The 16,718-nt window shown below is 32.5% G+C and overlaps 1 protein-coding gene across 1 annotated transcript in view; it reads left to right on the forward strand.

The window, feature by feature from the left end:
• The window catches only part of rg (A kinase anchor protein rugose), a 748,758-nt gene that overhangs the window by 406,815 nt on the left and 325,225 nt on the right, over window positions 1-16,718 (forward strand). Inside the window, exon 2 of the mRNA XM_077443290.1 lies at window positions 14,303-14,407. Coding sequence (XP_077299416.1) covers window positions 14,303-14,407 — 105 coding nt within the window. The remainder of the gene's footprint in view (window positions 1-14,302; window positions 14,408-16,718) is intronic.

Here is a 16,718-nt window from a genome sequence, read left to right on the forward strand (position 1 = left end):
GAATTCGACTCTAAAATTTTAGTTTAGTAAATAAATAATAGCATCTAGGTATATAAAATTGAATGTCTTTCTGTCTCGTATAGGCTCCTAAACTACCTCACCGATTACGATGGAACTTTCAGGATTTTTTGTATGCATGTCTGGAAAGCCTACTATGAAAAAACCTCTTAATAATAATATTCGTAATTTCGATTTTACCGACGCGAAAGTTTGAAGCGCCATTTTTTAGTCAACGAAATGTGCTCGTTGGTAACCACGTTACCAGTTAGTTTATGACGACACAGCGTTGAAGAGACGTTAGTAGAGCTCTAACCATCACTTGAACCGAGAACGGGAACGGGAATTTCATGCTTTATATCATTTATTAGATACGTGTTTGGTTCGCCTTTACTGACATATACTTAACATTCAATTTAATCTGCCAATCGAGAGCAGATTCATTCAATATGCACATACATCAAAATTTATTGATATTTGAAACCGTCTTGCACCAAAAACCCACTACAAACAGTATGTACGGTCGATTTGCATGATATTGATTGCGATAATAATTTATGCGAGTTCACTTTTGCGGAAACTCATCGTCGAAACATTCACAGTGGCATTTTCTGAGCTTCGCCTGTCGTTCCAATTACGGATGCGGAAAAACCTCCATTAAATCCCGGCACTAAAACGCACGCTTTTCCTCCCTCCCGAGAAGATTATTCGTTGGTTTTTTTTATTTTATTATTATTATTTTTTCGTTGACAACGTCTGTCGTTTTAATTTTTGTGCGAAATTCACGTTCACATTTATAGTGTCATATCGCATGACGTCGATGTGTCACAGGGATTGTTCGGCCGGCAATATGGCAGCTTTTGCGTGCGGGAAACTTTACCTCTTTTGACAGGCACAATAATGCGAGCTTTCGCATTTTATATTGTTCGTTTTTTACGTGTCAGTGTGTGCTGTTCGCGTACGTGTACGATTGCCTTTATGTTTATTACGGAGAAATTCGCATCGAAGAGATTGAATTCGCCTTCATATTTTCCTGCATTGTTTGCATTCGTTCTTATGAATATAATATGTAAATATATTCCTCAAGGTCGAATTTTTATAATAAAATTTCACGTTGTATAATACATACATGCATATATGGATAACATGGCGCTGTTCATTCGGATGAAAAGTAAAAAAAAATTAAACTTTTACAAAAAGCTTTGTACTCCACGGTCTACATACATATGTATGTATGTGCAAAAGTGTCAAATTTGATGTTTCAAAAATTTTAACTGTAGATTTACATAGTAGATACATTTACATTGAAGCAATGAAAGATTTTTCTAGATGTAGTCGATGAAAAATTGAGATTGAAGCATTTAGTTTTAGTTTCTATTTTGTCGACACTTATATAAGTGAAAAATTATAAAAAATATAAATAACTTTAAATTCACACACACAATAAATTAACATTCTAAATTAATACAAAAATACTTTTATTATATTTAATACATTAAAAAAAGAAATACATCGAATTACCTGATAGTTTGAAAAAACGTTTTTTTATTTGAATTACACATTTCCTTGTAAGTTTTTCAAAACTTTCAATTTGTATGTATAAATTGAAAGATAATGCAATAAAATAAATAGTGCTTTTATTTTTAAATAAACTTAATTTCGTTTTATTAAAAATTGTGTCAAAAGTTTTATCTGGGCATGATATAATTCGTAGAATTGTTAATAATATTGATTTTAAAATACATATTTTTGATCTTAACTAGACTTTACTTTGGATGTGTTTGAAATTCTTAAATTTTATCAATTGAAAGATAATACATTTGACAATGAGTTTTGATATTAAATTTTTTAAATTGGAACAAAATTAAATCGCTAAATTGAAACATACAGAAATTAGAAGTAATTTGTTTTAATTTTATGCTATGTACTTCTTGGTCTTGTTTTACACGACAGTTAATATTCACATTTTGTATTTATCTTAATAAATGAATAATTACGTGAATTTCATTTAATATGGAGCTATATATATTGTACGTATTTGTATATATGTATAAATATTCCATCAAAACTTATACACAACCTTTCCAAAAGTATCTTAGATTTTTCAAAAAGCTTCACATCTTCTAACAAATAATGTTCAATAGCTAAAAGCTTTATTGATCGACTTTATTAGACATTTACATAAAAATATGTATATGTAATATGCACAAGTGAATAATATAAATTTTTTTGAATAAAAAACAATTTTTAATGTCGAATATTTTATTTTAAATTCGATTAAAAGTACGATATATTGTATACGTACGTATTTATTTAATGAAATTTCGCTTTAGCCGCTATCTCGTGACAAAGGTTGGCACATGACGTCAAGATGGCACATGACACCTGGGTCATCTCCATCATAAAATAATGCAGGTTGAGTGTATATTTGTGCGGGTGCGTATATCAACCCTCTTTGACATATACACTTCCCCGTCCCCTCCCCATATTGGCTTTCGACCCTCCCCCACGTGAAAAATGAACCCCGAGGGAGGATTTATATATGAAGGCATTGTTCCCATATTGACCGACTTTATCATGGGACCATGTGTCAGCCACCCCACCTTCTCCACAATGATGTACGTCTTTATTTCGGAGATACTTTCTTAAATTCATTTATGGCTTACAGCCCTGCTTCTTTTCTTTGAGGCTTAACGATAAGGGCTTCAACTCTTGTTACAATCCGAGTACAAATTATTGCGTATACTCCGATACAAGTACATGTATTGATGTTTGTCCCGTGACTTCAAAGTAAACAGACAGATTTAATTTACGAACTCACAATCAAGAACGTATATGTGTTTGAGAGACTTCTCAATTTGGCATGTCGTATTTAGCAAGCCTTAACGTCATTTAATGTCAACGGCATGATGAATTAAAGTAATGCGAGTCTTATTTTTATCTCTGTCACGTGTTCCATTATATTTTAATGATGTAAAAAAAAATATATCTACTTCCATGATTCTATTACGGGCTGCTTCTAAGTGACACATATGGTTTTAAACAACTACATACATACATATATAAATTTGAAATCATATTCAAATAGTGGTTTTTGCCAATTTGATGAAGACCCTTTTCAACAATGAAATGGAATAAATTAGCAAACTCTGATAGGAAAATATTAACCTCAGAGTCACAAATATCCATGTTTGATACAGTACTACTGAAATACTTCCGAATAAATTATTTTCAAACTAGATCAACCCAGGACTTGAAACCGAGTAACTCTCGATGGTTACCATACTGCTGGCTATAATTTTAGTGGTTGTGAACTACGTGTTTTCATTGTGTAATGTATTATTAAAATTTTGGAAACATTCTGAAATCATCCTTGTATCTTGAGATGTACATATGCATGGCTTTGCCCAGTTTCAAAATGAATGTCATCAAAATCAGTAAAGCATATATCAAGGTCCTATTGAGCATCTTCAGAACATCCTGAATACTTCTTATAGGTTTTGGAGGAAAATAATCTCACTTTAAAAATGTTTTCTATCATAATTGAGTTCAATGTGTACCTTGCAAAACGAGAACTTCACTTTTCTTGGACCAAAGCTATAAAGTTTCTTCCATACTGTCAGGAAAAAAGTTAATGAAATATTTCATCCATTTGTGCCTCGAGTAATCACCGTGAGGTTTCCAGGTTTATGAACTCGATTAAAGTGAATTTATTCGTAGTATTTCTGCAGTGCTCCAAGTCGATCGTTTCCTATAAGAGTTTGCCAATTTGTCTGATTTCATTGTTGAAACAGTTCATCATCAAATTGGCAAAACTATCCTACTAAAATTTGTCACCACAAATTGAATATGATTTTTTTTATGATCTTTAAATTTTATATGTGTATACATATGAAAGCGTTTTGAAACGAAAAGAAAAATTTTTCGACACCCGGTAGGTACATTATATGAACAGGTTGCGGTATATTCTTATCGATATCAATTCGTACATACTCTTACTTATATATATATACCAGTACAGCGACGAAGAAAAGCGTCGAATTTTCCTCGCATTTCCACAAGTCCGTGGCTCGTTGTGTTCGCGGACGTTTAAATGGGACACGCCGGGAAGCGGTTATTCACGCAACACCCTCATTTGCCCTCCATCCCGTAGGTTCTGGAGGAGATGGGTTGGGAGGGGAGGGAAGGGAAGGGACCCCGATCTGTCAAACCCTCTCGCGACAAGGGTTGAGAGAGGCCCGTCTACCTTAGTTAGCACAATCGCACAAATTCGTCAGATTTATCGGCGCGACTTGATTTGTCACGGCCACTTTGTAGAGTAATCTCTCGACGTGACATGTCTAGATTTTGAACTTTTTTATATAAATAATATATTGATAGTTTTATACCAGTTGATGGAACTTTGGGTTTGTTGATATGGAGCTTTTTCAGAAAATGCTGTGTGACCTTGATTCTGGGCTTCGACCGCTTCCAAAAAAGTTAGGTACCATGACATAGTATACAAAACTAGTCCGGCATTTCTCGGGTGATGGGTGACTTTATTTATGTATATATGTACATATGATTTTTATATGGAATTTGTACATTTTTACTATCCTCTTCTTATTTTATTTCTATTAAACCCAATTTTTCAATTCAAATACAAGAACTCTATGAAAAAATTATAAATAAAGCAAAAATTTTCCAGAAATACATACATTTAACAGATTGGGTAGCATATAAATACATATATGTATATTAACTAGCTGAACCCGGCATGCATTGCAATGCCAGAATAAGGAATGCAATTCCCGTTCCCGTTCACGTTTCAAGTAATGTTTGGAGCTCAACTAACGTCTCTTCAACGCCGTGTCGTCATAAACCAACTAGTAACGTGATTACCAACGAACACATTTCCTTGACTACACAATGGCGCTTCAAACTTTCGCTTCGCTTTATTTGCTGTAACTGTTTCAATAAAATGAAATAAATTGGCAAACTCTGGTAGAAAACGATCGACCTTGGAGTCACATTTCCAAAGTGTGGCTAGCAGCATACACCACGGATAGAATCCGTGACCACACAAGCATTATATGTTATCCATTGATATATGTATGTATGTATTAATCAAACCGTGAAACCTATCTCTCGTCTTTTTCTTGATCATCTTTGAAGAAATAGACAGTATCACAGTTAAGCTATTTATATACATCATCATCATTATCATCATATGTATATAGCCACTCACCATCCACTGCTGGATAAAGGCCTATCCAACACGCTTCCACTCGTCTCTGTTTTGCTCATCCATCTCACCCCACATTTTCCTTATTTCGTCTATCCATATTCGCTGCGGTCTTCCTTTTTCCCTTTTGCATTCCCTCGGTTACCATTCTAGCACTTCTTTTTTCCACCCTTCGCCCATTCTTTTAGCCGCCTGTCCTGCTCATTGCCATTTCAATCTCCTCACTCTATCCATCATATCCACTACCCTTGTCATACTACTCACCCACGTATTCCGCTTCCTATCTTTCCTCGTTATGCCGAGCATACACGGTTCCATACTTCTTTGAGTGCATTGGACTTTGTATAGCATCTTGGCGTTAAATGTAAAGTTTCACATCCATACGTCATCACTGGCAAAACACATTGATCTTTTTTTCAGGCAAAGTGGCATATTTGATTTAAAAACCGCATACATTCGTCCAAATGCACTCCATTCTAATTTCTAACGTCTCTTTATTTTTTCTTAAATTGCCATATGTATTAACTTAACTGTCGTACTTCATATGGCAACACCGGCAGTACCAATTCAATGAATAGGGTGTACACTATGGTACATATTATACATATGTAAAAAGTCCGATATATAATAATAAGTAAAATAGACCATAAAAAACCATTTAAATTACTGTACATTATAATATGCACTGGGGCTGGAAGTGTTAATATTCTTAAAAGATTTTTTTTTATTTTTTTATTTTAATGCTTTTTATTATTACGAAATTATTTTCACAATACATCTTATATCTATTTTAATAGCTACTGATCTACTGATCATTTTGTATTTTACAATTTAATTTAATTTGGTTAGTAATAATAGTATTATATTATTCTAATGTTAATGTACAGCATAATAGAAAAAATAGCTCAAAAACCTATTTACAATTCTTATAAATGCTCTTAATACATCTAATACATAATATTAATTAAAGACTCTCTAAAGTCGATGACCTAAAGCAGATTTTGTTTAGGTAATATGTGTAGAAGATTATTATATGTATGTATGTGTATGTCGTCTTAAATACCAGGCTTCGCCGAGGCTGTAAATCCTGTCGCTTTATAAGTATAACTAATACGATCCGAAATAGCTGAATCGAAAATTTATACGGTCTTAACGTGCCATATTTGAATAGCAGCAATATCGTATGGAGTTGAGTTTCGATTTATTATTTGTACACAGATTTTAAAATGCATCGTCGCGAAAAATCATCGTTGCATTTTCCAATATCGCCAAATGGCGATCGGGGCTTTAACATGCTTTGCCAATGAAGCCTGAAGATATTTCTACGTTTCATATTTTCCCCTAAAGCTTGCAGATTTGCGTTATCCATCTTTTTCTCCGTCTCTCCGTGTGCTTTTTAATATTTTTTTGCACACGCCAATTGAATTTCGATATTTTCACGTTTGAAATTATACGAAGCGTGAGATTTTCAATTTTTCTCTTACATTTTTTATCTCGACGTGCTTCTGTCTGTATATCGTATAATATTTTCAACGACTGGTATTGTTATCGTGCATTCTCTTTGATTTGAAAGCTTATTCTCATCGAATACAAATGCGTACATAATCTGTTTTTATTTTGTTGCATCGAGAAATATAATATTTTGAAATATAAAATAAATTTGAAAAACGTTGTATTAAGTTTGTATTAAGCCAGCAGTATGGCTTGGTGGTTGCGTCGATACGGAGTACCGAGAGGTCGCTGGGTTCGATCCCGTGAGCTGACCGCGAATGAAAAGAATTTATTCCCAGTATAATCTTTAATGCTGCTGGTCAGACTTGGATATTTGTGACTCCAAGTTGATCGTTTCCTATCATAGTTTGCCAATTCATCTGATTTTCATTGAAACGTTTCCAAAAAATTGGCAACTTTTACCCATTTCTCGCAATTTTTGAGTTATACGAGCATTTCGAATTTCGCTGATTCGTATAAAAATGCTGCAAATATGTTCATAAATGTCTCGCAAATTTCTAGTTTGTAATCATCTCGAAATTCGACGACTTATATAAAAAGAAATACTCCCAAAATGTAAGCTTATCAAAAATGTATCCATAGATGTCTGTATGACGCTTTCTTAAAATTATTTTAAAAATTGTATATTGATGTTTGTAATTGGCCAGGAAGGCGCATTTGGCATTTGGCCTTACTGGTATACTATATACATATGTATGTTAAGATAATAAAAAAAATTAAGATGAATATAAAATGTGGATGCAATTAAAGTAAACATTCTGCATTATAGCAACTGACAAAATTACGATGGAATTTTCTTCACATAAAATGTATTCATTTCAAAATTTGTCTATACATATGTACATATGTATAAAGTTTTTAATCAATTTGAAATCGCCAATGTAATTTGTAAATTGATTATCTAATGAAAACCCGCTTGCAATCGGACCGCAGCAATTAAATGGATACTTAAAATGGAAAATTCATTAAATCAAAAGCGACTAATTGATTTGATGTGTTTATAATTTTATACGAAATTCAGCGATGCAGCAATTCAATTCATTACAACAAATCAAAAAACAATTAAACCTAATTAAAACTATAAATACTATCCAACCGAAACATGTAAACGGGAAATAGTATCGTTTTCAAAAACAGAGACTGCAGATAAAAACATTTAATAGTCGCGTTTCCGGATTTTCCACTGTCGGAAAATATTCACGAATAACCAAAATGTAACAAAAAAAATTCCAACTCCAGCATCCGGTTTCCATGCGGAATTTGAACCGCGTACAATACTTATTGTAAAACAAAAAACCGGGCAAACAGACAGAGAGAGATATGCATACTGCTAACTTTATTAATGTGTAAATTCCGGCTTTTTTCCATTCATAAATACACACGTCTCTGATATCTGGTTTTATTTACAACGAATCCCAGTTTTAAAACGTATAAATATGGATGTTGTATTTTTTTTGTATAAATACGCGGAGAAGCTTATGCAAATCGTGCACGCTGCGAAATGAGCCTGCATTTTTTGTCATGCGAAATAATAATTTCGCATTTTACCGAGTCGCATTGTTTTAAATATGGCTCTGCGCTATCTTTGTAGTATTATGTTGTGTTGTAAATTTGTCTGAAATTAAATTGTAATTCGACGAAATGAGCCAATAAACTTTACGGTTCAATTCGAGCGTTGTGGTAAATTAGACGGAGTAATTTGAAATTATTTTCGTCTATTAAATCTAATATAAATTAAATAATATTTAGTAAAATATAATAACAATCTATTTTACTTGTACTTGTATATCATATTATCTATTTATTTTTTTAAAGTTCGGCTACCAGACAAATGGAATATATAATATAACTACATACATACATACATATGTATGTCATCCTAAGTGTATCATTGAGCTATCGGCAATGACTTAAGTCGAGTAAGACCCCTATTTTTTTTAATCAAAATACAGCTTTTCTCAATACAAATGGGTTCAATATATATCTTATTAATCATTTTATACATCAACATAAAAAAGTTTTAGTCCTATAGCATGTTTTTGACTATTTTTGTAATCAAAAATAACGACAAACTTCAACATGCAAAAAAACACATAGGTAAGGCCAACAGGCGACCGCATGCCTCAATAGCCACACGCAAAAAGCGATGAAAGCAATAGCTTACGAAAATATAGCTGTCTCTTTCTCTCGCATTGATTCATCGATCAACATGAATATACAAGCGAACAGTCAAAAACATGACTTATCGCTACCGCCTTTAAATCATACTTTAGAACGTAGAAATGTATAAATGTATTTTTTTACGATGTACCCCTTTTCTAAATCATACAAAATCTATTAAAACAAATTTCTTGTAGTTCATTCTAGGAATACAAGAAATATAGGGTGTATAGCTATGAAAACCACATAGTTATTATGAAAATCGTAAAAATTGGGACACTTGCATACCCCACTTCGGTGCGGGGGGGCTAAGAAAGTATGTGACTCTCGGAATGTGTGTCATACCATAAAGTAAAGCGGGAATTACCGTTAAATTATGGTTTCCAATGAGCACTCATATAGGAACTTTAACATATTGCAATATATTTTATTATTTAAATACAGCTCTTTATTAATTTTCTTGCATTGTTTTTAGCAAACATATGTAATGTGGTGTTCAGAAGGAAAATTATAACTCAATTTCTAATGTAAACATTTTGAGTTCATATTATAAAAAAATTCAAATGTCAGTTTTGTATCATTCTTTCCCAAATACAGCAGACACATTCAATAGAAATAAGTTCTGGTTCATTTACAATATTTTATTCGGAAGACTTCGATTGTAATTCAATTATTTCAATGTACACCTCTGGATATTATTTCCATAAAAAAATATTTACTCAGTCGATAACCAATTTCAAATCCTTCAATAGCATTGCCGACATTTCCATAAATCTCATTTCAAACTAGACAGGTATTTTAATCAAATATAGTTGCTCACGCAATTAAAACGTAACCATACTAAAGCACTCAGTATACAGTCTGTGGCTTTGAGACTACATACATACATACATTCATACATATAGGCACTACATACAATTTCAAAAAACATTATTCATCACAAACAAACCACAAAACACCATTATTTCGACATTTTCCAGAACTCAATAATTATTTTGGCTATTGATACACATAAGCATTCAGAAGGTTCCCGGGATTATTGTTTGTATGCTTCATACATATTTATAATAATTAAAACAAGCGTTGGTTTCTGAGATTTAACAATACATCTTATTTGTTTTTTAACAGCTACTGATATACTGATCATTTTGTAATTTACAATTTTAATTTATTTTGTTAGTAATCATAGTATTATATTATTATAATGTTGATGTACAGCATTATATGAAAAAAAAAGCTCAGAAACCTATTTACAATTCTTATAAATGCTCATAATACATCTAATACATAATATTAATTAAAGACTCTCTCAAGTCGACGATATAAAGCACATAGTGTTTACGTAATCTTTTTCAAGCATGTAAATTCCTACATCTACTAATAAACCACATTCGCGACTGAAAGGGCTCCATTCTAGGATCGGTTGAATTCTTGATGGATTGAAGTTAGGGATCCCAATCTAATATTCGAGTATTCGAATTATTTGTCTGATTTTCAGCCATTCGCTATTCGAATATTATTCGTGTATATATTTTTTTATAAAATAAATACACAAAATCAATATGACGAAGAAGCCGATGATTATGAAGAAAATTAAATATTTAATACGGATAATTGTGATGAAAATGAAGATAATGAGGAAGACGAAATGTCTACATGTGAATAAACGGATTTTTAATCATTAAATACAGAAATTTTTGAAGAAAAAACACTTTTCGATCGATAATAATATCTACGAAATTTTAGAAAACATTAGAAAAATAATACGAATATTTAGGCCTAGTCCATAGTCCCGACAATGTCGCTGCGACAAACCGGCGAAATATACATTTTTAGCAGAAATTTTCTTAAAATTATGTTTTATTAATTCTAATATATTACATACATATATAAATATAATGTAACTTATGCTTAGTACATGTTATTTTTTTTTAAATTTTTGAATTTATTCGAATATTCGAATAGCTCTTGATTGACTATTCGATATTCGAATAGTTGAAGATTGGACGAATATTTGGGATCCCTAATTGAAGCTGAAGAAAGCTAAGTGGGGAGAAGGCCCATTGATGAATTCCCTTAATTTTCACGATGTTTCTTAAAGGAGTTGCTATAAACAAGAGTGTGGAAAAATTCCCCTTCAATGGAAAAGTATGAGTGCAATGGATTGAAGGGTTTGTGTCTAAATACGAAAAAAATTAAGTGCCGAGTCAAATTTTCCGGATATTTTTTGAACGCCTCTATACAGATATACAGATATACGTACATGCATACATATCTATGATATATGAAATTTGCGGCAACCTTTTAACATTTTCATAACACAAAGGGAGTCTTTCATCGGCTTACTGCCGTTACTTGTACGTTTTCGTAAGGATTCTTTGTCGTACCTCAAATTACCTCCTTATATTCCATACGCATCATTCGCTCTTTTCGTATCGCCCAATTACATTTAAAAGCGCCTTCCCTCCCCCCCCCCCTTCCTCTAGCAACTTTTCGGTCCGTTTATCCTCACCCCTCCTTTTGTTTCAAATTCCATTTTTCCGTCTCGAACAATGGATATTATCCTGCCTTTGTGTGCCATTTCCATTGCAAATAGGCCAAGTTTCAATGGCGCCATTTTTGCGAAAGTGGTCTGCGATTTTTTTCCCTTCTTCACTCCCCATCCCTTCGCACTTCATTACAGCGCGGAACCTCATCGTTAATCTCCCCTTAAAAGGTTGGCCACTTTTCTTAATTTCGACGAGGCTTATTTACGATTTGGTCAACCGTGAGGATCCGGAAGCGCGGGTACACCTGGTCCGACGTAATTAAGTCTGCGAGGACCTTTGATGAATTCGCAACATGAAAAATTAAGCTCGCATTGTGTGACTTTGAAGAGGAACTTTTACATTTGGAGCAGATTGAATTTTGTTTGTTTTGAATAATTAATCTTCGCCGCTGGAGCTTTGTTATCGTCAATTTTCTCGACGCGCCCAATATTATATCGTATTATATTAGTCGACTGATCTCGTTTGTTCTAAATTATGATTCATTGTTTATTTAATGCTCGCCTCCGTGGAATATTTACAAACTGAAATTTCATGGTTCAATTCAAGATTAGAAAACATTTTGAAAGAATTTTTCGGTTGTATTCTACCCACTTTAAAAGCAATGTATAGTTTTCTTAGAACAACTGTCTGTGCATTTCTTCCAATTTAATTAATACATCTAGCTGAACTTCTATTCATTTTTTATATAAATCCTGAACTAAATACTTTCAACCTACATAGAAAACAGAGATTTTTTATGGATGGTACCTACATTAAATCGTATGTATTATTTTAACATATATGTTAAAACAAATAGAGAGTGAAAAATAAATAGTTATCGGCGTTTAAGCAATTAATATCTGACAAAGCTAGATGACGGCGAAAAGGGATATTCACCAAGAAAACGCCGAAAGGATCGCAGTAGGCGAACAATGCGACCGAACATGACCAAAATAATCAATATGGCAAAGTATGAAAACCATCGGATAAGACGTAAAAATTTTGAAACATAAAAGAGATACGTAAAAATACACTACAATAACACTAACCTAACCAGAAATTTATCATTTAATATTTTATTACATTCCATCATCTCCATACAAAGTACATACATACATACATATATTCAAAACCATTTAATCATTAATTTTATATTTGTAATTTAAAATCTCATATGTTCTCTATTTATTCGCTACACGACAAAAACACTTACCTTACTTAGTCAAAAAATCATCCATACATATTATATTAATTAGTCACATTCAAAAATATATGTAGCTCGGTGGTTAATGCTACCCTTTGAAAGATTCACAAGTTCAAGCCCCTTGATTGAATAGAATTTATTCCGATTATTTTTGTAGCAGATCAGATCTGCTGGTCAGACTTAACTAATATGTGTTCAAAGATATACACATGTATGTCAATAAAACCAGCAACATAGTTCATTGATTAGCGTGTAATGCTTTCAACTGAGGGGTCATGTGTTCATTCTCTGACCTGTTGTTGGCCAGACCTTGGATATTTGTGACTCTAAGTCAACCATTTCCTATCAGAATTTGCCAATTATCTGATTTCATTGTTGAAACAGTTCCTCGTCAAATTAGCAAAAGCATCCTACCATTTATTTGTCACCACTATTTTAATATGATTTAAAATTTATATATATTTACTAGCTAAATGCTATTTATTGCTCAGGGGTAAAACCCGTTATAAATATTGTTACATATAATAGCGTTATTATATTTGTCTGTGTGTGTGTGTGTGTGTGTCTGTTTGTGATAACGCTCGCCGTACTATAATAGTCGTTTTGATTCGACATATGTACGTCACAGCTAAAACACTGCCAACAAAACGTACGAATATAATAAAAGATCAAGAAAAAACTTCTATATATACTGTTTGCTACCAATGTGTCATCTAGGACAATAGTCTCAGAGAATTTAGCGCCATCTATCGACAATGTATTCAACTATTTAATTTTTCTATTGGTGTTTTATATTATTTATATGTAGGTAGGTAGGTATTTTTACTTATATAATACACCCCATTAAATTTTCATCGGGTTTATCACTATATGACAGGTCTATTACCCGTTAGAAATTACTTACGTCACGCCATATCAAAATACAAAACGGTAATTTAATTTAGCGCGGCTTTAAACCATTTTTTCATATTATACAATTAAATATTAAATTAATTATTTCTTATTTTTAATTATGTCTTATTAATTATATCTTATCTTAGGTATTTGAAAAAAACACGACCGCAATACGGATCGAACACAGAAACGACACATTCCTTTTAATTTTTTTTTTATTTAATAACTTAATATGCCATAACTCATGCGATGATATTTCATCGGGCACAACACTAGTTGTTAAATAATTATAACAGCAAAATATTATAAATAATCTCATGATAAATTGTTATTTTAAATCTAAATACCATTTATAAAATAAGACAGCTTCGTTTTGTTGGGACTATTTAAATTTTAATTTTAATATTACAAACTAATTATAAAAATGCTCTTACATTTTACAGTCTCCGTAGTTCTAATTAATGTAAATATTTTATAAGTAATGTACAAAATTATTATTATACCTATACAATAAATTTAAAAAATAATAATCTTATTTAAATTATAAATAATACATACATATATTCAAATTTTTAAGCAATACAATTTTTTATTTCAGTCTGAAACATATGAACATTTATTTCATTACCGGTGAAAATTTTCACATTTCACATAATTGCTGAATATACACCAGTTTTAAACGACTATATATGTATATTGAATTTAGGATGCTGCACCAGCAATTATCATCCTGTTTGTACATTTGAGGCTATTATTAATTGCATATTTTCCATTTCTTTCCAGTTGGTCGGCGGCGAATTTGACATGGAATTGAACTTCGTCATTCAAGACGCCCAAAACATACAACACATGCTGGAATTGTTGGATCACTGTCCTCCCAACTTGCAGGTATTTATCCAGACTCTATCTCCTTGGTTTTTGTGTGGAAAATTCTCGAAATTTATACTCGGCGTAGTATCGAGCGGTTTTCCAGTCTGCCCACGTCCACTTTTCACGAAGAATGTTGGCGCCAACGGTTTTCCCGATAGTGACGTATGCTACTTTGTGTATTTTTCTCGTTTTTCCACGGTTTCTCTCCGTCGCTATTATTATTTTTATTATTATTTCTGAAGGACTACGTAGACGCGAAAATAACGAATGGAAAATTGACGTTGTTTATTTTCTTCGAATCGATAATCTTCTCAAAGTATTATAACTTTATTTTTCGACCTCAACTCGCGGCAGGGCATTATTTTCGATCAAAAAAAATGGTGGATATATATGTACGTCTTATTTAAAATTCCTAGCTTAGACACGAACGATACGTTGTTAAATTTTCGTAGAAATGTTTTCAAAAGCCTAAAATATTAAGTACTCTCAACAAAGAAGATACAATACATTTTTTATAATACATTTCCGAATTCATTCCTTTCTAACTGACTGCTGGGTTTTAAGGACAAACAAAAGCAATTTTCTTTATTGAAAAGTACAATTATTCTCTTGAATTATATATATCGAATGTTAATATGTACTTATGTTTGATATTGAAATGAAATATATCTTTTAACACAAACAAAACACAATTAAAAGTTAAAATTCGTCATAACCAAACATCAGAATACTTTTCAGCAATTTTTGCCAATCTTATTGTTAATTCATTTTATTATTGAATCGCTCAGCGTTGCTTAGATAAAAGTTCAGAAAAAAACGTAAAAATTATTATTTTTTTGGATATTTTTTAGTTGACGGTCTACAAAAGTTATAGTACTGCAACGATAGAGAATGCCAAATTTCGTAATTCTTAATTGATAATTATAAATAATAGACGAACAATTAAACATTTATCTTTATATAGTATACGTGAGAGTTCACTGTATAACAATATTATAAACTTAATATAAATAAATGTGCAATTATTCGCTCTGTTGTCAAGGATATTCCATTGGATCCGTTTTGTTGAAGCGTGTGGTATATATGGTCGATTTGGTTTTCGACTTTTTGATTCTCAACTCACTTTTTACAACCACATCAAAAGTCGCCGAGTTTCCTTTCGTCTACTTGGATTTGTCTTGAGATATGCTAGATTATTCTCCGACCCATTGTCTTCTCGCTTGCTTTTCAACTCGCTTGTGAGAAGTAAGCTAGAGTATAATGCGATTGTGTGTAATCCGCATGAAGCAAATTACTCTCTGATGATTGAGAAAGTGCAAAAAGCATTTCTTCATTTCCTATATAGGAAACAGTATGGGTATTACCCATATATCCACCCTACTCCTTTCCTTTTAGGCATGCTTGAGTATAATTCCCTTGAACTTCGGAGAAACTTCTCATTAATTCGTTTTGCTCTCCAGCTACTTCTTGGTAATACGTCATGCCCGTTGTTGCTGGAGCAGTTGGGACTTTGTCTATGTCTATGTCTATGTCTATGTCCCTAATAACTATGTGCGTGGTAGACATCATAATTTGATGGCTGTTCCTCCTGCCCGCACAGTACTTTTTCGAATGGCTCCTATTCCAAGAGCTATTCGATTCGAAAAAATTAGCTTATATAATAAATATCTAAACTATTAAGACCTAAAAAATTAGTCAAGTTGGTAGTAATGTTGTCAAATAGGCAAGATCTTTGTATTATAGCGAAAAAATCGAATGATTCCCCAGTTTATTACAATGAGATTTGACAGTACAATGCGATATCTATCATCAGCATGGTCAAAAATAATTATTTTTTTATTCCCAAACGACCGAAAGAACAAAGAATCGTCCCACGTTTTATCCTTTTTCGGGTCGAGTTTGCGGTAAATCACTGTGTAATATATCATTATACGTCCCCGATTTTTATCCCTATACACACATACGAGTACGTATAATACGTACATACGCGGAAGGCTAAATTCAAATGTAAAAATCTGCGAAACCACTGAATAATGTATGTATGTGTGGATTTTGTGCCGTTTGCGGGCCACCGCTTGGGTCCTCTCCCATATAAATTACTTTAATGCGTCCAGGTATTAATTAGGGTTCGCCAGTGTTATCCCATCCCCTAAACAACACCCCTAAAGTGTGTTCTGACTAGATATTGTTGCACCGATATACACCTGGGGTATATTGGCGACTATAAGACTGTACTCAATGTGGATTGATTGCATAGAACTTTGGCAATAGCTGGTATTATACATGTACATAGGTACATATGTATTTAGAACGAGCCGGTTCACTTTGG

Source organism: Arctopsyche grandis, chromosome 12 (assembly GCF_051622035.1).
Source record: "Arctopsyche grandis isolate Sample6627 chromosome 12, ASM5162203v2, whole genome shotgun sequence".
NCBI lineage: Eukaryota > Metazoa > Arthropoda > Insecta > Trichoptera > Hydropsychidae > Arctopsyche > Arctopsyche grandis.